General features: G+C 41.2%; 1 protein-coding gene across 2 annotated transcripts in view; it reads left to right on the forward strand.

Moving 5' to 3' along the window:
* Nucleotides 1-26,490, forward strand: part of vps50 (VPS50 EARP/GARPII complex subunit) — a 103,701-nt gene that overhangs the window by 3,634 nt on the left and 73,577 nt on the right. For both annotated transcript variants that reach the window (XM_035182776.2, XM_035182777.2), the window contains exons 3-9: nucleotides 6,590-6,712; nucleotides 7,537-7,608; nucleotides 16,226-16,279; nucleotides 23,144-23,214; nucleotides 23,774-23,891; nucleotides 25,114-25,149; nucleotides 25,508-25,590. In XM_035182776.2, the coding sequence (XP_035038667.1) occupies nucleotides 6,590-6,712; nucleotides 7,537-7,608; nucleotides 16,226-16,279; nucleotides 23,144-23,214; nucleotides 23,774-23,891; nucleotides 25,114-25,149; nucleotides 25,508-25,590 (557 nt within the window). The remainder of the gene's footprint in view (nucleotides 1-6,589; nucleotides 6,713-7,536; nucleotides 7,609-16,225; nucleotides 16,280-23,143; nucleotides 23,215-23,773; nucleotides 23,892-25,113; nucleotides 25,150-25,507; nucleotides 25,591-26,490) is intronic.

Genomic DNA, 26,490 nt, shown 5'->3' on the forward strand with positions numbered 1-26,490 from the left:
AATCCAAGGGCTCACTTACTTTCTCCATCAGCACTGTCCGTGTTTAATGGGTGTGTTCATGAAAGATTAAAATATAGTGTGTTATTAGCTTAAACATATAGTGATTATGTTTAAATGCACACTGATATTCTGATATTAACCCGATAAAGACAATCGCCTGAATAAGACACTGCCATGTAAACAATTTTCTGAGTAACTTAACCTGAATAAGGTCCTACTCTAAATAAGCAACAATCAAATTAAAACATGTGGAGTTTTCTGATCTTAGTTATTATGTTGACATGTCTTTATCACATGATAACAACATATTGGGGTTTTCACATAATTTTATGACATTGATATGTATGGCAGACATTGACGTCATAATCAGACTATGCTCTGTAACATGTTAACGTAATGATGAATGAAATATTCTATTAGCTGTTCACGCAAAGAGAAATAATGTCTTATTCAGAATAAGGCGAATAGTCGTATTGATGGTGTCTCTGTAAACATAGTCCGTGTTTGTCTTTACTTGTGAGTTGGAGCAGATCACATTCATTTGATCATATTCATCCAAAGGAATCACATACTTTGTCTTGCCACTGTTCACCAAACCCCACAAAGTCCTCTCAGTGAGTAATCATGTTGACCACTGTGGGCAATCCTGCACGACTGAACACTACGCCCTCTGATGGAGAACGAGACCAAGATTCTTGACTGCGTGCATGATACTTAATATAATCCATACTGCCTGGAGCCAGTTATGTGTTTCCAAGCAGTTTAGCATTGATTCACATCGTCTTTCATCCCCCAGGAGCAACATGACCGCAACATCTGGCTCACTGCAGGGGGGCACTGATGCAGAGGATGATTGATAAATGATGCTGTCGAGTCATTGTGAGTCAAGTGTATGAGACAGTGGGAGTAATTGGTAAATGAAGAGTTTGGCCATAGCTCTGGCTGATGATGCATGTGAGAATGCAAATGTCCGAGTCAGTTGCTCTGGACACTCCAGAATTTCTCCCGAGTGATTAATGTCCACAAAATGTGAGTCCATTTGAGAACTGGAAAATGTCCTGAGAATTCCACAGTGAGCAACCCTGTGGATGAAGTTTCCACAGGCCCACACCCAATTTTCCGGACATTTTCCGGAGTTCATGAATAAAAACGTCTATTGATTACATCACTTATTTTGCTGTAGTCATTAAATCGAAGTACAGACTGATGTTTTACCCACGTATCAGATGTTGCTTTGCACCTTTTTGAGTATACTTTTCTTTGTGTTGCTGAGAAATCTTTTTTTTACATCTTTGACGGGCCGTTGACTAATTCTAAGATCAAAACAGGTCGTAGAGGCAACTTTTCCCACTGATCTGCCTCCTTGTTTTTCTTTGGGGCAAAATGCTTAAGGCAGTTTTTTTTTATGCAGTGTTGCTGCTGAAGTAGAACATTTGATTTCGTTGCTTCCACCGATGTCGGCTTTTGTGTTAATCTGCATAAAGAAGTCAGATTCTTGGCTTTAGCCACACTTTAGCCTCGGGGGGAAATAATCGTCTCAAAGAACACCTGATCCCCCTGTTCACCTGCTGCTGTGTCATGAATGTCCTCTACATATTTACATGTTAATCTGGACAATGAGCTGGGGACTTTAATTTTAATAAAAGTTTGACTTTATTCAAGATTTTAATGTGATATTATTATTCCAGTATTGTGGTAAAAAAGTTGGCCCAGGCTGTAAACCTTTAAATAAATCATAGCCTTGGGAGATTCAAAATAATTATTTATGTTTTTATTAAACTCCAACAGACTTAAAGCTATTTTTGACCACTTTGATATTTGTTACGCCTTATGTTAATCTCTGTGGCTTCTTGAGAAGGTATAAGCAGCTTTGTGGGTTCACACTCAAAAACGAACAAACCAGCAAACCTGCCGCTCCAATCCTTTTCTGTTCAAAGAGTCCGTTTTGAGGATTTTCATTTGTAGGTGTTGTGGTGCGTTATCTCGTTACCTGTGCAGCCTGGGACCATTTACGTCATTTACGGTCTCACATTGTGTGGTGAAGCAGGAATTAAATTAACTTTTAATAGTTGATTATGAAATATTTTAATATGACTCTCAGTGAAGTTCTGAAGAAGATATCGGCTGTTGTATCCACAAGTAGAGTTGACAAAAGAATCAGGTGATTGAGAGTAAAATAATGTCAACATTTATAATTGATTAATTGTTTCAGGTCAGCACAAATACCGGTTCGAATCCTGGTTCGGCCTGGGTCTGTCTGTGGAGTTCTCCTTGTGTTTGCATGGATTTTCTCTGGGTACTTCTCTGGGTAACACATGGAGATTGGGGTTAGTTTAATTAGAGACTGATGGCATTGACAAAGTAGTATTGATGATGGATGGACGGATGGATGGATTCATTTGTTACTGTCATACTTAAAGCTACATTAAAACATGGTTTGGTTCTGGCTTCTCAAAAACGAAAATGTACAATTTATCTTTAATTTGCGACATTTCACTGTCTTAACAACCTGCTACATAATGTTCTATCTGTTACATCTTTTTAAATGTTGAGAACATGACATTCTACTAAACCTGCTGCAGGTTCATGCAGTTACCATTTCCCACCAGCAGAGGTCACCATCAGCTTACTCATTACACAGTTTTTTTTTTATCTCAGAGTTAAAGTCCTCTCTTCACAAACAACGTTAATTTACACGTGCAGAATGCATCGCCTCATCGATGTTGTACTATTCCCTAAAAGGCTGAGGTCCTCCAGCGAGCAGATAGGGACTGGGGCTAAAGCTAGGAGTGGGGGGGCTTGTTTGATAACCTGACCGTAGCTCTCATGCTGGGGGTCTCCTTGAAGGGGAACATGGCTCAGTGTGACACTTCACATGTGTTACAGCCTGAGGGTTTGTTTCTGAGATGAGCTGTTGTATAAATGTGCTTCCAATGACGTGCGCTCATTACAAAATCACAGGAATACTCTCAACAAAAGACCGAGCTGAATAAAAGGTATAATACTCGCTCACATACCTTTTTAAGTGAAAATACAGTAATGTTATGATGACAGCACTGTTGGAGCCTGGATGTTACTGTTGGCTGTCATTTGTACCTAATGTCTCAGAGGACAGCTGTGTAGAAACACTGTTTGGGAGCAGATGAGGGTAAACACCCGGTTAGCATACATATTCAGCTCTGATGACAATGAGGAGCGTTTTTTATTTGCTCATCTAATGAATGATACCGTGGTGGAAATAATTGGCCCTCGTCTCGCACTCCGCATCCCATCATCTTTTTTTCTCCCAGGATTTTCCATGAACCTCCTCCTGTTGTATATTCAGTCTTTTGTTTTATCAGGGTCCCGTGTTGTTCAGCACCTTTTTTTTTCTTTCTATCCCATGCTTGATTTTCCACATTCAATGAGCACTCCAGACGAATATCTGCTTTGATTCTCTGATAAAGGTTGTTAAACACCCCGCACTTCGGATGCAAATGGATTTCTAACTTCCGCAAACAGATGAGAATTTCATTAATTTGTGGAAGAGGGGTGGGGTGGGGGGGAGGTGAAGGGTGGTTTGTTTGTCCCTCATCCTTCAAAGTAAAATTGGATCAAAGCCTCACAGCAGCAGCTGATGTTGCGTTTCACGCGTGGGGCACAGGGGCGTCTGTTGCTTTCCCTTTTTTTTTTTTGCTTTTGGCTTCTTCTCCTTTCGCTCACTGCCTGTGCAGCGGCTGGCAGGGAAGGGAATTATTTTCCCAAGGTGGCCTCTCAATGAGTCACTCACTTAAAGATGTTTAGACTTCTTCACGTCACTGCAGGTGGGCGAGGGAGGCAGAGGGAGAGGAGAGAGAGAGAGAGACGGTGCCCAAACCGCACTGGAGTGTCTTCACGGGAGAGACTCTTCATCGTCTTATTGTTTCCCTCGCTCCTCTGTCTTTTTCTTTCTGCGTTAACTTTTGCTACCAATGACTCATCCGCCTCCCCTTCTCCTCCCTTTTTTTTTTCTCGCTTTGCCTCTCATTTGAGCTGATTTCCCACCCACCCTTTCGATTCCAGAGCGTGATCTCCTTCCTCCTACCTCTACCCCCTCCTTTCCGATCTCACGCGCTCACCCACACATTTCCCCAACCCCCCACGGCTCCTGCTCCCTCCTTCACCTGATGGCAAAAAAACACAAACACACTTACCTGAAAGTGTGTGCATTGCAGCTTCACACACGTGCAAACTCACACTTTTTTTATGTAACACATTTAATTCATTTTCATCGTCTCAATCGCCGAGTGTCAATTTTAAATGTGGCATAAAAGGGGATTCTGTTTGTGTAATTGAATTAAATGAGGCTCGATGCTACAGCAAACATTAGAATTACTCACGGCAGCGTTGCCTCGTATAAATGTCACTCAGCAAGACACTCAGCCACAAGATTCGGTTGCATGGGTGGCTCCCTCGGTCGCCTCGCTGCACGCCTCATGCTGATAGTGGCTGGGAGAATATTTGTGCCTAGGCAGGTGTGTAACAAGGTTTTTTTTGATCAGCGCCTGCTAATGTATGACGTCAGTAAGATGAAGTGTGAAGATGAAAGATTTCTATAGGTGTGTTTGGATGTATATAGGGATGCATCTAGGGATGTATAGATTGCATTCATCCACATCTATCCTGGTTCCTCAGCTTATGATCTATTTTTAGTGCCATTATGATTCATTATGCCGAAACCTCAATGTATTGATCCCACAAAAGTTAGACTCAGCAGTAACTTGAATAAAGCATTTTCAGTGAGAGCTAGAAGTGAGGCCACTGAGCATAGAATTGTTTTTTATGTTATATGAAATATGGTATTAAGCTATATTTTTGTTTTTTTCAGCCATACTGGCAATGCGATGTCAAGCGATGACACAGGTTCTTGATCTGTGCAAAACTTTGCTCCAAACTGAAATCTCTCAACAACTATTGGCTGGATTGCTATGAACATTTTTTGTGACTCAAGACAAGGGGGAAATCTTTTCGATCCCCATTTCCCGAAGTGCTGACGTCATATTATATATTTGTCCAACACTTTAGCTTTTGACTACAAAACTGCACAACTAAGGATATTTCCCTTTCCTTCCTTTTCAACTTGAGCCTCGACTGCACTTTCTGCTAATTCTAATGAGCAAAAGTTTGCATGCTAATATTCTAATACACTAAGATAGTGAACAAGCATTTTAAAAGGGCTGATGTTGATGTTTAGTTCAAGTACAACCTCAGAGAGCTGCTAGAATGACTCTAGAGACTCTAGAGAGCTGTAGAGTAAGATACTTACTTATGAATCATCATTTTGTGTCGTCACCAAGTGGCTACCACCTTGACATCAGCCATTGGTTTGTAAACTGATATGAAGCCTTGAGTTTGGCCTTTTGGTCGGCTCCACCTTGGTTTTTTTGAAACCAGAAGAAACCATATTTCAAGGAGTGGGGGATGAAGTCTGAGAGATCGAGGACACTGCACATCCACCTGCGACCTGCACCCATTGGCTGTAGCTATCAATCACACGGTATCATTGTCCCTATGAACACTGTGCTTCATCGTCTATTCTACAAATGGGACCATCATTTATGAAATGAATATCATGATGTATTGAAATAGTTTTGAAACAGACATTCTTTTTGCAACCGGCAGAGACGCCCTCTACTGTTCATTTTAGAGAACACAGTGTTCAGGCACTTCCGCATTGGCTTCACCTCCCAGACCTGCAGTCTACATCCATTTGTTATTACAGTCTATGGTCATCACTGCCAGGCATAGGGTAAAACCCAAAAATTATGCATTGTTAACATTGAGGTATTGTTGAGCTAGAATATAAATATCACACTTAAATATAATGTGGGAGAGTAGATTTAGTGCACTATATGCAGCTTTAACCTCGTTCTACTTGAACTTCAGTGTTCAGCAGCTGCTCCTTGTTGTATGCTGCTAACACAGTCATGACTTTCTTATTCACCTGTGACTGTATATATGCGCTCATTAACGCAGCCAGGAGGGGATGTGGATTTAAAACCTTTTATCTCAAAGACTCATTCCAGCACAAAAGCTTGATGGATGCACAGCATGTTAATCAATGAGGCTGTAATGTTTCTCAGAGAAGCTTTGAAGGGGGAATCCCGGGTGGAATTCTTTTGGTCATTGGTTTTTTTTTCTTCTGAAGGCTGCGTGTTATCCCCCATGAAACGAGCTGCAATCTTCTCCCCAAACCCCAACGATTAATGCTTTCTCCTCCACTTCTTTCCCACTACACTTCTCTTCTTGCACTTTGTTCTCCGACTCATTTATTCTGCTCTCACCTTCCCGCTCTCCTTTGCTCTTAAACTCCTCTGTACCCCTTGTTCCTCTCTTTCTTAATGTTCTTTCCCCTCACATCACTTTTTCTTTGTTATCTCTCTAACTCTGTTTTTATGTATTTTTCCTTGATGTTTCATTTGAATTTTTTGTTTGTTGTTTTCATTTGCTGGGAAGTGATGTAATTCTCTGTTTTGCACATTTTCTCTTTGCGTCTCAGCCTGAGTGGAAGTTTCTAAAGTGCCCAAATGTGGAACTTTTTTTTTAATTCTCTTTTGTCGCCCTCTTTCAGGAGGAGCTGCGGGAGATGAGGGAACAGTCCATCGACCCCCAGGCGGAGCAGGAGATCATCAACAGCATTGAGGAGGTCTACTTCTCCAACGACTCCTTCGACATGGTGCAGCACGAACTGGAGGTCAGATATTCGCCGTACGAACGAGCGAGCACTTGCGTTATTGACTGAACGAGCACCACTCACCTGTTAAATGATGACTCACTACCCAGGTCAACACGCCCACCCCTCAGAGAAATATGAATAATTCCCGCAAACCCACCACATTTCCGTAATTCTGATAACGACAATATTGCATTTCTAATGTGAATAAACGTGGCTTCCTGTGCTATGAACCCCGTCTGACTGGCAGAGTTAAAGCTCTTTCTCACCTGAGCTGCTGCCTCTTACGCTTCTGCTGAGCCGCATGCACACTGTTGACGTCCGGATTGATGGATTGCATCCGCTCAACAGAAGAAGGGTGTGAAATCTCATTAGATTTATCTTGGTTTTGCTACACCATCTGAAATGAGACTCTCAGTCAAGGGGAAAGTAATTACCTATCATCCTTTGGGCCGTGGATTTCTAATATCTTCTTTTTTCGAGCAGAGTTTGTTTGCTGTTTACTAAATAATAACCTCCACCTTCTCGACTAATGTGATTTAAGATCTAGCTTTGTATTTACTGAGCAAAGAGAAAGAGGAAAATTAAGATGCTGTCGAAGAATTGCTTTCTCAAGATAAAGGAAATCCCTGCTGTGGCCCTAAGCACTTTAACTTGGTACTGTCTGACACACACCTAGTAGGGGCTTTGACCATGCTCAATGGTAGGCATGCAAGTACTTTTGTCTTGCAGACTGTATTTGTGAACATGTCTGCAGAAGTCTCAGGTGCTTTCATGTGTGTAGGCGGATGCATCGTAAACAAAAAAATAAGTTTGTGTGTTTTTATCTGCGTGTGTGATTATAGAAGCTCCCACCTGAGCTGAACCTGCAGGAGCTGGAGGAGCATCGAGACAAGCTGAAGAGACAACAGGCAGCAGTACGTACCTCTCTCTATCCCACACACACACACACACACACACACACACACACACACACACACACACACACACACACACACACACACACACACACACACACACACACACACACACACACACACACACACATACACCAACACACACAGTGGTGTCAGAGAGTGTACTTTGACGTCATTATGACGAATGTAATCAAGAAGTCGTTTTATCTGAATTTAAACTTTATTTTTTATGTTAGATGTAAAATGATTTGTTAACTGATAGAAATTCAAGGTTCACGTTTGACAGTGTCACACTGTTTTAATCTTTATGGAGTTGTCATGGAGATGTATCTGCTGACATTTAAGCTGTTATAATTTCATCTACAACACTTTTCATTTAACTCATTCATGTTCTTCTGAGACAAAACACCATCTGCTGCTGTGTTGACACTGTGTGTGAGAATTACAGGAAATATTCTAGTTTTACTTAAAGTGCAATATTTTATTGCTCATGAGCAATGTAATGTGATTGAAATTCAAAATTCAACTAAAGTGTAAAATGACCCATGCTAGTTTGAAAGTTGGACACAAAACTAAAATAACTAATTATTAATTCGATCAGGAGGAGAGTGTCGAAACTTGATAGAAAAAACTTTAGATCCAAAGTTTGGTCTTGACCGTGGTAACCTCAGTTGATGAAACAATTTAGCCTCAAGTAGATTTAGCCTCAAACTTACACTGGCTTACACTATGGACATAACTCCGAAAGATAATACAGAAAAAGCACTTTCTCATTTGGATAAAAGCTCTGTTTCATTATCTTATAGCAATATATCACAGGCCGTCCAATTTTCTAGGCAGCCCAAATATCCTGTATGTTGACAACTGTCTTTGATCCACCCCAAGCACATAGCACTATGATGATTGTACGTGAGGCTCGGCAGTACCATCAACAGCCCTGCATCATTGTTCTGTGCTGATTTGCAATTTGGCGACTGAGCCTGACCAACACCCAGCAGCAGAAGTTTTTGCTTTGTCCCTGAACTTTGAAAACAGACTCTTGTTACGTCAGTGAATCAGAATCACAAAATAACTTAACTGATCCACACAGAGAAATTACTTTGTTATAATTGCTCAACACTCAACTAGGAAAGAGGAAGTAATTAAGTAAAAGAGTAAAAACCAACTCTCAGCTAATGTCCTATCGCTTATGTCAAAGCAGTGTTTCCCCTTAATATTCTAGAGTGTGGTGGCCCTCCATATTCTAATTTGTCCTGACACAGTCTTTCATAATGAACCAAAATATTTTTTACACTTCTCATAATAACATAAGCGATCTCTCTGGTGTTTTGCTCCGTTGCTGCATTATTTCTTTGTCTGCAGGGCTATTTGCAGTGTCCATACATTTATTGTGTGTGTACCTGCAACTGGTGTGCGATGCAATTCTCTCTCTAACCCGAGAACTTGTGGTTCACTCCTTAGTCTGTGTGCCTGTCACTCGGAATCTGTTGAGAAATAGAAACATTTGCAAAAAGTAAGGTGGAATCATAGTACAGACAAAAATGGAAATGTGCAAAGTACATTGACAGTAATGGTCAATGTGCAAGAGTAAAGTGCAATGTGGGTCAACAGTGAATTATCAGCAGCTCAGCAGTAAAAAACAGATGGAGATGTGCATGAAGGGGAGGAATTTTATAGCTGAATGGCCACAGGAAGGAAGGACCTCCCGTGGCGTTCGGAGGAGCACTTAGTCTTCCTGAGTCACGACCTGAACGTGCCCCTCTGGCCAAACAGAACACCGGGGTTGGGAGATGTTGTTCATGATGAAGAGGAGTTTCGACAACATCCTCCTCTCTGTGATTCTTTTCCTGTGGCCACAGCAGGAGCATTTCCACAGTGGCCATCATTCTGCGGTCAGTCAGGTTCTCGCTGTTTCAAACTGGAGAGGCAGCCTGTCAACAATTTCTATTTATAGATACCGTCTCTTTCCCCCCCTCTGCCCCCTTAATCCCCAAAGTCCAGTGAAGATGTTGCCCCGCTTACCCTTCTTCCTGACATGCCTCTGTATTTTCACATACCTGCTTGTCTCCATCGCCCCCCCAGCTCGTGTTTTATATATTTTTGTATTTTGCCACATCTGCCTCCTCCACACCTCCTCTAATCCCTCTTCGTTTTCTATAAACGCTCCTCTTCCTACACATCCCTTCATTTAAATGTTTGGCAGTTTCCCACAGAGCTGTCTGCTGAGTTGAAAAGGAGACCTGCAACTTGCGTGAAGCCTACGAGCACACAAACGTCCTCTCGCACATCCCCTCTCTCCCTCTCTCACTCACTCTCTCTCTTTCTCTTCTTCTTCTCTCTCTGGCTGCGCGCAAGCCTGCAGGCACATCGTGGGAATAGCCATTGTAATTGGTCCAGTACGCTGTCAGGCAGAAAATCCCCAGCCATGTTTCTCAGCATGCTTATCAATGCAAACCGGCAATCTTAAATCAATATGAGCAAACCGTCTACCTGTTTGTCTACCTCATTGCCCTGAGGCTTTTGTTTAAAAGCCTTTGTACATAACTCTGTGGATGCGTTTGTATTTATTTTTTCAAACTTATTTCTCTGGTTTCTTGTTGTGCATCTGTGCTGGCAACAGTGGAGGCCGGAGGAATTATGTTTTCAAGATGTCTGTTGGGCCGTCCATCTGTTCCATTCTCGGGAACGCCATATCTCAGAAACGTTGACTTGGACTAAAGGAGGAGCTGGTTAGCTTGTGCAGGTCAAAGGTCAAGATCACGATGACCTCAAAATAGATTGCTGGCTTGTTGAATGGGATATTTCAAGACCACCCTGAGAGATTTCCTTCATATGTATTTGTCAGAAATGTTCACTTGAACTCAAAGATGAACAAATTCGATTTTGATGGTCAAAGGTCATTATCACAATGGCCAAAACTCAAAAACACACACACGCTAAAGACCAAATTTCACACAAATGTGACATCATAATGTTCTGTTTTCTGTCCGTTAATTAACACCAGAGCTCAGGAACAGAAATGGAGATGGTATTTTTTCCAACGTCACTGGTTGGCAGAGGCTTACAACTGTGAGTCAGAGATTCTAGTCTCGGTTTTTCATCATTTGTGAAATCACGCATGAAAAAGGCATATACATTACATTTTACATGGGGTTATTTACCAAAGCACAGTATACACAATGAGATTACACATGCAACAGTTGTAAATATATTTATTTATATACACACATATGCAGACATTCGGAGAAATACCAGACACCCCCAAGGCAAAACAAAAGAAAAATAGGTTTGGTTTTTCCACTTTCTGTCCAAAAGTGTCACCATCTCATCCATCAGCTGGAAATGTTCTGAATAATTACCAGGAGAGGGAGACTGTGGCTGTAGCCATTAATGAATAATAGCTTTCTTTTTCACAAAGTTCAAATTTTTAACAGACACTGTAACTATTTCTTCCATTTCTCCACGACATGGTAGATGGGTATTTTGTATTGGTCAACATTGAGCCATATACCTGACGTGGAATAAAAAGAAAATTACACTTTTTCATTGGTTAAACCTTATAAAGAAAAATCTTAACTGTTGTGAATATGCAAAACAACCCTGTAGCCATAACAGAGTCTGTGTGACTGAGTTTCTTTTAACGAATATCAGTTATTTTATTCATCACAGCAACACAAAGTTTAGAATATAGTAATATACAGCACATCTTAAAGCGGTAAACAAAAAATCCTATACTATTTCTATCATCTTGTTAGCGAATTGTAATGTTGGACATGATGATTGTGTACATGTTGTGGGTCACCAAGCTGGTGCCGATCTCCTGCGGCTAGTGATGGAAGGTCTGTCTTTCCAGGTAGGCAATAATACAAACCGGACTCGCTTACACACACACACGCACGTACACACGCACGCACACACAAATCCACACACCCACACACCCACACACACTACAAAGACACATAGTCCCCCGACTGTGAAACGGAGTGTAGCCCTTTGAAGAGGCGATAATAGTGCTTTCACTTCCTCACCAAGAAGCTGTCTCTGCCAGATATCATGACACTATTAAATAAGGTATAAAGCAGCTCATGCGGTGGGTGTGTGTGGCTGTGTGTGTCCTCGCGGAGGCGTGCTTACGTTGGATGAATACATGATCGATGCAGTACTGTACTATATGTACTGCATGTACTTATTCCCTTGTTTTCCTCTTTATTTCACTGCTGTGTGGAGGTTTATGTGTGTTTGTGAGCTGTTGCATTCATTAAAGTGATGATTAAATATCCTGCTTGGTTATATTCCTTCCCCTCCTCTGTTCCTGAGTCATATGCTGTAGGGAAGTCAAGGCTTTCTGTGGTATAGGGGAAAGAGAACAACCTTCCTGTTTCTCCGCTGAGTTTAATTGGCGTCTCAGACACACGCCTGGCACAGGCTCGTCTCATGGCTAATTGCCTTTTTGGCACTGAGACCTCGGCCCGTATGGAATAAAAAAGTCAGGGTTCAGACACTGACTGGTTGTGTGTGGTTTCCATAATTCCCACATCAACACACAAATGCTAGGATGCCTTAATCAATATGAACACACGTGCTTGTATATTACACTTCAGGTTGCATTTATCAGCTGTATCTGTATCTCATGCAACGGCTAAGCAACTGCTATCATTAACATTCAACCCATGAATCCTAATTATACTTTTAACTTAAGACCTTGAAATCTTAAAATCCCCCCTTAAAAATATGAGGACCAATAATGTACCAACACATGAGCATAGTATTTTTTATCAAGTACGCTTCTTCAATTGACTTTCTATGTATGAACGTAGGATGCAGAGATTCCGGGGGAAGTGATATTAATAACCTGGATGAACATATTCAATTTTTAATGAAACTTGAAAGCTTTGACTATCCCTCCTGCAGCAGTAATGAAGGTTTTTTCTAAAGTTAGCAGCGCTGACGCAACCTTTGCATAAGCCTGGCTCGACTGCCAAATTCCTCTCAGGCTGGAGCAACATCCCACTGTGCAGGGGGAAGTTTAGCATCGTGTATGTGAGCGAAATTCAAACATGAGAGGTCGCATCGTTTTATGACGAAATGCTTCAAAGCCGGTGCAAAGAGGTGTTTTGAGAAACAGGGAACTGCCCCAAAGCCCCACGTGCTGCCCAATATGACAGAATGTGACACCACCACACCAAACATTTGAAATATTTTTTAAATTTCATTTGGTTTCATTTAAGTGCATTACACTACTGCTTTGGGTTATGTGTAACATGCAGAAACCCAGGAAACTTACTGTTGACTTTAATTTGTCTCAGTCCTTGGGTTCTTTAATCGGAACGACTAACCTCTGTTTTTTTTAGCTGCTTGATACATTTTACTTCTCCAACCTCTAATTAACATGAGCTAATTTAGCTGTAATGGCCTCGTACATCTCGGTGAACACTTGCATAAAATAGTGAATCGATTATAAGCCTAATGTATTCAGTGTATCTTTAGTCTTTTTGCTAATGAGCGAATGCAACATAGACTGTACAACTGTTCCGTCTCTGTCAGCATTCATTATCGTCTTCCTCCTCCTGATGGTAGTCGGCATCTGTCTTCTCCTGTGACTCCCCTCATGTTTGCTCATCTTTTTCACTCCTTGATGGCACATTTTTCTGTCCCTATACAGAAAAAAATGCATTTGTTGTCTTTCTGTCACTAGTTTTACTCCATCTGCCATAGTCGGACTGGCCACCGGGACTCCTCCCATTGGACTCTTCGCTCTGTGGTTCGCTTGAGCATCCCTTTTTAATTTTTTTGTTGAGCAGCCCTCAGATGCATTTTTGGGCCACTTTGATTATTCACCAGCCTGGGTGGTCTGGGTGAGAAAGTCCAGGGCCTTTTTTTTTGTCCCAGTTCGTCCCGGCCATCTGCTAAATAATACATGCACTGTGCTTGGTTTGCAACCCAGTTAGTGCAAAATTTACCTCTATTTGTGTTTGCGAGGGTGAACTTTCCGACCTGCACTGAACTCCGGACGTTTTTTCCTGAAATTTTCCAGAGGGTCTGTATGTGAGAACGCAAATGTCTGAGTCAGTTGTTCTGGAACTTTATTCCCCTTGTAAAAATGTGTGACTGAGCCCACATGAGAATACAGCAGAAACATCTCCAGAAAATTCACAGCGAGTCAATTGGTGACGCAAAACTGGAAGAATACAAACATCTCACAATCAAAAAGAGGTGCCAAACACCAAGAAGATGCCGGAGATTTCAACTCGGAAAGTCAAGATTCAAGAGCTTTTCGAGATAAGGGCCGAATCCAGTGTTAATGTTTTTTCGGCAGTGGAATTGGCCTCTGCGTGCTCTACCCAGGCGTCACCCCTCGTCTCAATGGCCAGAAACAATTTTCCAGACATTTTCTGTAGTTCATGTCTGAAAACCGCTCTAGTGACTTGGTTCTTGTGGCTCAGGTTGGAGTGTTTCAATTCTAATAGCTGGGTTTTCATCATATGCTAAGACTCTTACACTCCTTGAAAAGTTGATTGTTTTGTGCTAAGATCAGTGGATTCCCATTACATGGCTCACTGGGTCAGTCTTTGAATTTCTTTAACGTGACTTCTTATTGTTTTTCTGTTTCTCCACCATTCACTTGTTCAATTTCTTTCACTTCTTCCATGTACTGAATATTTTTTCACTGTGACCATCCTTCTCACACTTTGGGATTTTAGAAGAAACTCCGGTACTAACACCCTGTGGAATGAGCAGCTTCAACTGAGCTGCATTCGCCATCTGTTCAGCTCTCCAGTTGGCTTCCATGCATACGCAACACATTTCGAAATGTCATCCCCCGCTCTTATTCTGCTACTACGGCAGACGAGGCTGCTGCATAGTAGCCGATATAAACGCCTCCTCACAACTTGGAATAAACTCGTGCTCATCTTAAAACTACACTTGGTGAATGTGTGTGTTGGTGTGGATAGTTGCACTGTCATAAAAATGAAAGGAAAGTGGTTGCTCACTGAGTCAGAGAGAGAAAGTTGTAACTGGAGTATTTGTCCTTTGTCATGATAATGAGCAGCTCATTCATAACCGGCTCATTTGTTTGTCGTGAGATTTGAAACGTTTGATCTTGAACGTTCATTCTTGACTTCGACATTGAAATCAAAAGTGATGGAACACAGGAGTTATAGAAATTAGCTTTATTGAGCATAAATTAGGATTTTATTTATTTTTATTAGACAGATCTATGTGTAACACTGAGGACCCTGGACACCTCAAAAGGGGTTTAATAGGAGTGAGTAATGAAAACATGACTGACGAATTTTCTGTCTGAACCTGACTGAGTTTGAGAGAAAATTAGCCGAGTTCGCACCAAACTAAACAGGCATTCTATCTTAAATTTGTATTACTGTGATATCTAGATTTGAAAGTGAACTAATTAGGTTATTACTGAAAATGCACTCACAAAAAACAGTCGTACAGATCGCTCACAATCCTTTAACCTTTTGGAAACGTGTTGACCTTGTGTACGACCTTGTTTATACATGGCCCTACATGGTTCTTCAGCTTTCTCCCTCTCCTCTAAAAGCAGCTGTGGGCAGCATTCGTAGCTGGAGGGGTCAGACTGATCTCATGACTGTGCTTAATACTGTGCTTCATGAACATGCTCTTTAAAGAATTACACTTTAACCTCGGTTGTGAGTCAAGTTGGCTAAAGACAGAAAGGAGAGGAGGGAACTTTTGAAACAACAACAACAGACAGAAACAAGAGTAAAGCTGTCGAGAAAGAAATGAAAAGAAACCGAGTAAGACAGAGACACTGTCTGAAAAGTAAAATCAGCCATTGCTGTTCTCGCTCCATCCTCAATAGCAAGATTAAACTGTCCAAACTGTTTTTTGTTGGCTGACATTTGGGAAGAACATCAAAATGTCTTTTCACTCTCTTTGTGTCTCTGCACTGTGGCCAGAGCCATTATGAGTTGTCTGTCTGCCTGTCCCAGTGTTGTGAATGTGAAATCTCAGGACAGCCTTGTGGGGATTTCCTCACATATGGAGCAAATGTTCATTTGGACTCAAATTAGATTTTGGTGGTCAAAGGTCAAGGTCACAATGACCTCATATTTATCCCATTCTTGTGACTGTAAGACATCAGGAACCTCTTGAGGGAATTTCATTACATCTGGCACAAATATTTACTCGGACTCCAGAATGAACTGGTTTTGAATTGAATTTGCTGCTTAAAGGTCCAAGGTCACTGTGACTTTACAAATCACACCCGTGTACAAAGCTAAAATTTTCCCACATCTAAAAGGATGGAATGGAAGTGATGACTTTTTCAATGCAAAAGGTCAAAGGTCAACTTCCCTGTGACATCACAATGTTCAACAAATAGCCGTTACTCAGGAACAGAAAGAAAGATTGTGACCATATTTCACATTTGCTACTGAATTGATGCCATTAATCTTGGGTGGCAACCTTGAAACAGATTTTTACTACGTATTTCTTATAAGTCTGGATAAGAGGGATGTAAACTGCAACTTGACTTTCTAGCGTACGCATGCAACTGCACCCTAGTAATTGTAGTTTTCTTTTATATTCTGCTTCCGTGCTCAACTGTCGCTCTCCCTTCTCTTCCTCTCTGTAGGTTTCTAAAAAGGTCGCAGATCTCATTCTGGAGAAACAGCCCTCTTATGTCAAGGTAAGCTTTCAGAGTCAATTCACCATCAGAGGATTTTGCGTTTCTGCACATTTCATTGTATTATTGGACATCAGGTTATCTTGTTTGATATCAATGTTTCAGTGGATGTGATGAGTCGGTCGCCAGCCGTCAAGCAGATGAAGTAGAATTTTCGTAACCATGGCAATATGAAATTTGACTCCCCCATGTGTAAGAAACTGGGGCAGCAATCTAGTTTTTTTTCCAGACCATGATCAGGTTGTGAATTCAAACTAATTCAATAAAATCCTTTGATCAGCAAGTGATGTTGCAATGAACCGAAATGAACCAGCGTTTTGTTAAGTTAATTAACTTTATATTATATAAGCCATTATTCAGCAACTTTCTTGTCAGTTCAAAGCTTCAAACATGGGATTCAAGTAGTTTGCTGAGCACACTGCCAGATAGAAAGGGAAGGAGCCTACTCAAGCCGTTTTCAGACATGACCTCCGGGTAAAATCCAGAGAATTGGCTACAGAGTTTACCCGTAGTTTGCCTTTCACACATGCACAACGCAGCGGGAGGTTTTCTGCACAGACGAGTTCAGAAAAGCAACAAATCCTCCACATTATTCAGGCGAGAGGTGGAGCAGCCAGGAAGTGACCTATTAACTCTGCTGTGTGGGTCACGTGATCATGTTTACAGCACTCAGATAACTGTTAGCTCTTATCACCACAATCTCTCTTGACACCTTCACCTGTGTCTTCTACGTGTGTCACTGCTTTTTTCACCGTCTTTCTTTTGTGTGTCTGTCGCGCAATAGAGGCGTCATCACCTGGAGCCAGCATTAGTATCTCTAGCCAGATATCAAAGATGTGTGTGTACCAAAGTGTATGTATTGGTTGTGTGTGTTGGAATTGAGTGAAGTCTTTTGATTTATTTGAATTAGCAGTCGGACCTCACTAGTCCCTTCAGCTACATGACTGTTGAAGCTTAGCAGAGTGCATTACATTTTGAATTTAGTCATTAAAGCTTTGATCCTGGCAGACGACCGGCAGCTTTTAACAAATTTGCCATGTTGTGAAACTGCGGTGATATTACTTCAATTGTTGAGCCATCTGAAGGTCAGTCTATGAAGAGTGATTTGATCATTATTTCTATGACCCTCAACTGTGACTTTGCAATTTACAAATGACAGCGGGACTTTATTGGATTTCAGGGGCATTTCCATTCACACATCTCAGCCTACATTCAGGCCAGTGTTTCCCCTACATGCGCCTAATGGCGGTGGGAGAGGAGAGAAGAGCTCTGCTTAATCTCTTTAGTTCTATTGTTATATTTTGTGCTAGAGATGTTTCATATCGAGGTCTATTCACACGCCTTTGAGAAAAGTGTATGAATGAGGAACTTTACACATGATGAAAGTACAGCAATTATAGCAACAAGCAGTGGGAACCTGTCAACAATGAAGGAAACAATCTAAATCATTCACCAAAGGGGAAACAGTGGTGCAACTTCATCGAGTTTCACACACTAACGTTACAGCAAACACACTCATTTGATTAGATTATGCAATGAAACACATAGGTGTGAAATAAAACAAATATGGAAGATCCATCTTGATACAAAGATGGTTGGTATTCCACATGCACTGTTTTTCTTTTTCCTGGAGCCCGGCCTCACTATGCACAGAGGCCACCATGCACTGTCAATCTCAGAGACATCCGATTCCCTCCAGAGACATGGACAATATATATATATTCTTTGGATAGGATTCCCTTAAAGAAACATTGTAAATGTTACGTTTATTTTTTCATTGAATATCTGGTAAATTCATGTTTATTAACACATAAGTGTTTGATAATACAGTTTGATGACTCAAGTTATATCTGGAAAAAGGACTGTAAGTAATGACCATTTTTAGAATGAATGACTGCTATCTAGCTGCTAGTTGATATATTATATAATTACATTAATATAATTTTATTCAACATATGTCAATAAGCACATATATGAAAGCTAACAAAGATTATACATTTATTACAGTCAATAAATGTGCATTTTACATAATCTTGAAACACATCATATATAAGCTTGGCAGACATACCCCTGCTCCTCACTGTGCACAAATGTACTCAGGTCTCAAGAGCCCTTCTGGTGCCAGCAGATTCACAGACACCTCCTGGCAGTTTGCGCTTTGGTGGGCGAGAACAAAAGAACGTTCGCTCTCATGTGAATAAAAAAGCATTTTTGACTCCAACTTTGATGCTACCACTTCCTGGGGAAACTGTCCTGGGATGCAATCATCCCCTGCCGAGGTCAGAGGGCATATTAATGTCACAATGAGACGGAAGAGTTTTCCTACTTAATTTCCCATCATTCAGAAAGACTCACAGACTGAAAGAAGCCAACAATGCACTTTCTGCTTGCCCCTTGATTTGCAGATGTATTTAGCATTTACAGCCTGGTAATTTTCTGTCCTTTAAACATGAAATCGACTGAAAAATGGGCAGATGCCGTACATATTTGACCCAAACATGAAGGAACAATGTGAGTCTTTTAAAATCTCTTACAACTATTGACACCAGGTGTGGATGTAGCCCGAGGCTCCTCTTGCTCCTCTTGCTCCTCTGTGTTTTCAACTCTTTACCTTCCTCTTTTTAAGGTGTTTCTTTCGGTTTCCGTCTGCTATTTTCTCCGGCGTTTTTTCTTTCCCAAGTCTCTGGATCTCCTCTTTGTGAAATTTTATCAAACATATATTTTCAGAGACAGAAAACTGCAGCAGAGACAAAAAGCCTCAGGGCACAATGCCACTTCTCCCCCAGTGTTCAGTGCTGTGTACAACACGTCGGGGGACACATGCGTTAGCACTTGGAAGTGAGGGCCCGCTAAGTGTCTGATGTGATTCGTAGCTCTGCTGAGACAAACCACCTGCGTCTACCCACTAGCGACACATGGCCACTGCTTGTGTCTTGTCTATGATCTGGTGTCCTCATGTGGAGGGTTACATTTAGTTTAAGATTTATTCTTTTACAACTGCTTTTACGTGTTTATTTTTATCTGCGTCAAAACATTTTTTTGTTAACACATGTACAGTTGTTTTCTGTGAGTTCAAGGTGTTAACCTGGCTCAATACACAGGTAATAGGCTATTCAAAATAAATGCCCTCTATTATTTCCACAGTTAAAAAGAGATGGTTTGGAACAAAGTGGCCCTTAGACTTGTCAGGAGAGAAAGAGATTGCCTTGTAGGAGACCAACTTGTAATGCATTAGCACCAGCTAGCCCTGACCAGGTCACTCAGAAGAATGGATTTGGACTGGTATTCAATTAAATCCAACTGGAAACACTTATTCGTCACAGTTACACCCGGCGACTTTGTTTTCGTTCCCCAGTTACCTTCTTTAAGAGACATTAGTAATTTGTCTGACCTTGGTGGTCATAACTGCCAATTACACGGCAGTCTGAAGGCTGTTTCATCGGGGGAAATTAGAAATTTGAAAGGAAATAAATGTTACAGGGTGGTTACTATGTGTAAAGGCTTAGAGTCTCATACCCTTCAGGTGAATGTGTGTGAATTTTGAATTTCAAAGTTTTTGGCTCAGCCCGGCCTGCGGGGTCTTGATGGGTTCGGTATCCACACTCATACAAAATTTAACAAAAGAAACAAATAAATGAATCCAGAGGAAATCCCTCCTGAAGATGGTGAGAACTGACCCCATTGTGCTTCCCATTCCACAAACATTGCAAGCAGTGCTTTGATATAGTAGCAGCATCACAAAGTAATACCACAATCACTTTAAATGTCACCACAAGGCACAACAAGACAACACAGGCATCAATAACTGATCAGGCACAACAATATTTTTGTTGTGTTTCCTTATGCTGGTCAATTATTGATATAAACATGTACACTGAAAAAATTGTGAGTGTACAATTGCATCCCTGCTCCTGTACGCCACAAGTGCCATTCAACTCTGTCTTCATTCACCTCACTCCTTAAAGGCAACTAGGGCAGAACCCCAACTGAAGCATCGTTAGGATGTGTAGGCAGGGGGGTGAAATTGGAGCCAGTGCATACTCAATGTGCTGGAGGGTCACCAGAAGGACCTCTCATAAAAATTTCAATAGAAAAGCTTGGAAAAGTATTTTCCTTTGGGGCTGAACCTCTCCTCCTCCTCGACCTTCACTTCCCACACCAGAGCTGTGCATGTGGACATTGTAGGAGTGGGGTTGTATAGTTTAATTGTGCGTGAGTAAGTTCACCTTCTCTGTATGTGTACAGTACATAAATACCTACTGTGAGCGAATATCTGTTTGCTGTTCAATAATGGAACTCAGCGTTTCTTTACTTCATCCCACATCCCAGTCATACCTGCTGTTTAACCTCTTTTCTTCCACTAGACTCTGACTGACCAACTGCACCACTGTGCACAGTTACTGTATCTGCTCTGTCGTCTGTCAGGTTAAGTGTAGCCTACAGAAAGGACAGAGCTGTGGTTTAACAACAAATTGGAGCCTCAGGCTACAAACTGAGCTTGTGACCATATGTGTGTGTGTATTCAGATTGCCTTGGTTGGCTGAGTGGATTTGTGCTCAAAATTGAATGCACACAGTATTTCCATATGATTTATGGGCTAAGTGCACAACTGCTGTGTAAAGTATTACTTGTGCATTGATAATGAGTGGTATATGTGTATTTAGAGTGTGTACAAGTCACATTCACCCTTTCCATTACACAGCAGTCACACACGGTACAGTTGTCATGTGTTCAGTGTCTTTCTCAAGGACACTGGTGGAGGCAGGGATTGAACCAATGTTCATGGACGACCCTCTGTACCTCCGGAGCCACAGCCATCGATTTTATTCTCAATCATAAACACACTAGAGAGCAGTGAAAAAGGAATAACTGAAGATGCACTGATCTATCTTGAATATATCATACAAGCAACAAACAACTCACTTCTAAACATGATGTTACATATAGAGTTGACACAGTGGCTCAACTTGCTCAACCCTGCGTTCCGGTCAGTAAAATTACAGTATTTTTCTATTTCTAGACACAGAAAAGAAACTGATCTCTATTTGACCTTGTTTTCTCCCAGGTGCACGTCTTGACTCTCCTGACTATTACGAACTTATTAAACCAGCCTGTACCACTAACTGATAAGTTCATTTCACAACTTTGACTTTTCATCCCTATCACGATACTGGTGAAGTCAGGAGGAGGTTGAAAGTTGTAAATGGTGCAGGAGTTAAAGCCATGGCTGCACTGTTCCCAGCATGTGAATCAGTGTCCTGGGCGCAGCCTCTAAATTATTCCTCAGCTGGACTTGGTGAGTCAGCTCAGATCCGGATCGTTCCTGCTCCTTAGTGAGCGAGAGCATTTTCTGACGACACATTTAAATGCACGTCCAACGTGATACCCTCAGGTATTAAGAAACTGTTCTGGCCAGGATCTATGATTTATTATTCAAGAAACCCTCTGGCTTTCACAAATGTAGCGACTTTGCAGATGATTGCTTATCGATGTTTGCATCGTGTTTGAATTGTAAAGGCAACAGTTTGTTTTGTTCCATGTTTTGCTTAAGAATCTCAAAAGTTAAACTAGACTAGCCTTCAGTAGAGTGCATACTTTCACTAGGGCCTGACAGTCCCCTTATGAAACCAAACAAATCTAAACAAGGCCGAACCCGACAGTAAATTGTTTTCTGTGTCCAAACCCGACCCAAGCCTGATGTTTTTTCTGATTACAGACATGACCACTGTAAGACATCGAGTAGATAGCCCAGCCAGCGTGAACAATCCCGAGCAGAACCCCAATATCGTTTCAAATGTTTTGTCCCGTCGAGTACCCACACTTTATTTGCACTCAGTGTTATGTGAGGGTAATGTTGTGTTCACAGTTTCAATCGCCCCCCGAGCAGAAAAGTATGACTCTCGTGGTGCATGTCCCCTCAGAGAAAACCCCCGTCTCTTGAAACGACCCTCGCAAACTGTTCTGAGGCCTTTTCAAGTTCTTTGTCAACGAGGGCACACTAGTTTGAATGGGACCATTGAATTGGTACCAACAGCAGAAGTGCCACTTTGAGGCTGTTGTTGTTGTTGTTTATCACCGTTGAAAATTACTCAGACCATAGTTTGTTGGTAAAAGCTCATCTTGTCTGACAGTAAATGTTTTTTTATTTCTACAGAGGACAACATAAAAAAAACCAGATCGAACAACCAGCATCTCCCACCTCAGGCATGACATCTGGCAGATCAAGAAAATAAAAATGCAAAAGCAAATGAGGAAAGTCGAAAAATAAAACGGCGATGTAGTTTGCTCTTGGTCCTACTTTGCTCGAGGGCGCGCTTGTCCTCTGCAGAGGTCATTGACGTGGCTTTTATAACCGAATCCGCAGAGCAGAGCGCTCATTGATCCGTTTCCAAACGTCAGCGTGCTGAAGAAAGAAAGGCTCCGTCTGATTCTCTGTTTGGAAAGTTGTTCACTTGAACTGAATTACATTTTGGCACTGACATTACATGTCCCCACCGTAACAGCATCATCTATAATATCTATGTGAATATCATCTATCTTCATAAATTGCTCACAGCAGGATGCATCTCACAGAAGATTGCGCTGCTATGTGTGAAAGCAAGCACTGCTCTTCATGTCTGTACATGGAGGTGCACGTGGGGATTTGCTTGGAAGTCGGCATTATTAGAAACATATCTCACTGACGGGACCGCAAACGCATCAACGTAACAATATCAAGGGGTTCTACCTGGATTACAAGAACAGTGTATATTGTAAATACAGTTTTTCGGCAGTTTTTGCATCGAACAGTGATTTTGAAATGTCCCAGTGTTTTTACACAGCATGTTGTGTTTTCATTTAAAAAACTGTCCTGGTCCTCGTTCACAGGAGCTGGAGAGAGTAACCGCGTTACAGACCAACCTGCAGCTGGCAGCAGTCATTTGCACGAACGCAAGGAGGTAATGGCGCTCTATTACATTCACTAAAAGAAATGACTCTTCAAAGAGCCCATAAAAATCACATCTGCATACTCATACATGCATGCTCACTTTTCACACACAGCAACTGAGGTAACTGTCCTTTTCCCCTCATATATTGTCATTCTGTTGCCACACATGACAAGTGATTCTGTCTCGTCTTCCCTTGAAATACATGTTATTTCTGTCTTTATTAGGCTTTACGCTTTTCTTGTGGGTTATGAGATCTTATGGGGTCTTTGTGTTACTAAAACTTTTGGTGTTGTCACTGCATTGAGTATTGTTCGGAAACTGACCATAGACTGTAAATAAAGATGGAGGACATGGCAACTACATTTGTGACCAGTTTAAAGCTCCAAAAATCGCTGTAAAAAGACAAAGGTCTTGTAATTGTTTGTGAGTACATTTATAGATATACAGCACCATTCCCTACATAGTACAAAGTTCTACTGGTTTATTATTTTTCCTGTGCTGCAAACTTAGCAATATAAAACCTGTGTTGATGCTTTATTGTTTCTGTACTATACCATCTTGTGTGTAGACAACTGAGCGTGTCGAAGGAAGGATTCACAGAGGCCAGCCTGGGTCTACTTGCCAATCAGAGAAGACGACAACTGCTGACAGGCTTGCTCAAGTCTCTGAGGACCATCAAGACACTGGTAAAATGTGCACATCACACAGTCACATGTCGTATATTTTAAGCAGCAGTGATGTTGAAGATGATGATGAAGGAATCTCCGCGGACACCGTTCTTGCTTGTATAATAAGGTTTATTACACAGAAGTTACAGGTCAGGACGGGTACCTAGGTATACCCGGAGACGTTCTCGGCCAATGCAGAAGTCTGAGTCGCCGGTGCCGGACAAGCATTCATATAGGGAACTTGTTTACGCCCAAAACTAGAGATAAAATGACATCATACATAGGGGCATCTAATTCGAAACATGCTTCCTACTTGAAGATGGGAACCTCTCCACCTAACAGGTCAAAGAGCATTCTCAGGAAGAGATAACTAACAAGTAACATATTGTAATAGCACTTAGGGAGTCTGAGAGTCCAGAAACCAGGCGCCGCTAGCTGTAAACCTGTCATTATGTTTTACACACGTGTCAAAATGATCCATGTTAACTAAATACACCACACACATGCAATGCAACATGCATTGTTGTACACTGCATATTGCTGTAAATGCTTTTTGGTCGCAAAGACCTAGGAAACATCCATCCGCTTATATATCCTATAAGTAATTACATGCTTTTTGCATTGATTACCTCCACATTTAAATTAGTAACTGGCAACATGGCTGCCACACGCTGCACACAGTGTTCCAGCATCCAGTGTGGTGCCTGTTTAATGAAAGTCAAATCTGCTTGAGCAGGATAAAACTCTACTTCCTACTTTACATTTATTGTGTAAAACTCAGCTCCTTAAGCTAATTAACATACCTTTCTGTAGTAAATGTCACAGTTATTTTTTTGTTCCAGTTGATTAATGCTCGTGTGTCATTTCTGACCTGCAACATAAATCATGTACACTATCGTCCTGAGGAAGGTTTTTAATTTCACTCTCACTGTTTTTGTTTGGGAATCTGACTCAGCTGTTGTGAGACTCTACCCTGAGCTGTAGCTGATGTATTGTCTTTAACACTATGTAACATGTTACAGATCAATGTAATTCACAATCATCATCATCACAACTCTTCCTCTGGACTATCTAGGTTTAAATCACAAAAAACGTATGAAAAAAAACATGTAGACTGAAACTGCACTGGTTGGCAGAGACATACAGCCAAAGGGAAGTAATTGTAGTTTTAAAATATTTAGGCCTGTTCGGGATTTTATGCTGCACTCACGTCTTCTTCTTGTCATTCTTCCCCTCACAGCAAAGAACGGATGTAAGACTCAGCGAGATGCTTGAGGTATTGTAATCCCCTCTATGCACACACGCACGCACGCACGCAAGCACTTACAGATATATGTCTATAATTGACTTGAAAGGTTAAAAATCTGTAGGGATTCCACATGGAAAACCAAACCCACACAAACACTAGATGGTCTGACAAATGCTGATCTTTTGTGAAGGTCAGCTTTAGCCCACTGAATGGATCTGACCACCACTGTGTGATCTTTGGTCATCTGTTGTACAAACCCTTTTAAAGAAGATAATGTTATTGATTAATGTATGGTATACGTATATACGGTACTGTACATTAAAGCCTGTGCTTTAAAAAAAAACAACATATAAACAATAAATGACCTGACGTCTCTGTTTCTTAGGAGGAAGACTACCCAGGTGCAATCCAGCTCTGTCTGGAATGTCAGAAAGCTGCCAGCACCTTTAAACACTACAGCTGCATCAGGTACAGTATGAACAGATATTTTGTTGTATCCAAATGAAAATAGCTTGGAGTTTATTTATTTATGGCTGGATGAGAAACATTTTCTGATTTACCTGATCATTATGAATCAGAATATGACATAAATATGATGTCAACTCTTGAAAACCAGGAAATCACTCCCCTTTAAATCATGACCCGATGTTTTCTCTAAAATGCAGATCTGTCTTTTTATCTTTTTTTTCTCACAAGGTCGAAAGTGAATAAAGTCTAATTAAAGGGGCACTTTTACTTCCTTTTACTTTACTCATTGTCATTCCCCTCTGGTAATTCGATTCCATTGACTATGACGTCAGATCAATTTTCTTGAGTTTTTACGATCTGGCTTTTGGCCCAATGAAAAGTGTCTAAGCAGGACATTCTCAGTGAAAATACCCTGACTGCTGCCTCCGTATCTTTGAGGAGTTTGAGGGAGACATGTTTTTATATTTTGAATGCAGCCGGTCAGCTTTAAGCATATTGCTTATCTCTCTTGTTGAGTGCTTTCAGTTCTTGAGTAGTTGTTGCATTGAATAGTATCAGCTGATAAGATCGAGAGAGACAGGCAGACAGCTGGATTAGGAAAATAAAAAGATCTTTTTAGTGTCCCCACATGACGTAACAAACCTCTTCCCCTCTCTTCTCCGCTCTTTTAACAAGTCTGATTTGAAAGAAGAAATGAGGGTGTGTTGGACATTTACTGTGTTTAAGCATGCTTTCTTAAGCAAGATTTCTCTCGTGAGCTCACTGGAAAAGATGTTGAATACCAGAGGGAGAATCGTCTCTGTCCTTTTGATTTCCTGTGTAATTTTGCTCAATTTGTGGCAGTAGGTGGGTGCCTCAGTGCTGCTTTCTCGTGTATTGATTACAAATCAATCAGGGCTG

This window comes from Hippoglossus stenolepis, chromosome 17 (genome assembly GCF_022539355.2).
Source record: "Hippoglossus stenolepis isolate QCI-W04-F060 chromosome 17, HSTE1.2, whole genome shotgun sequence".
Classification (NCBI taxonomy): Eukaryota; Metazoa; Chordata; class Actinopteri; order Pleuronectiformes; family Pleuronectidae; genus Hippoglossus; species Hippoglossus stenolepis.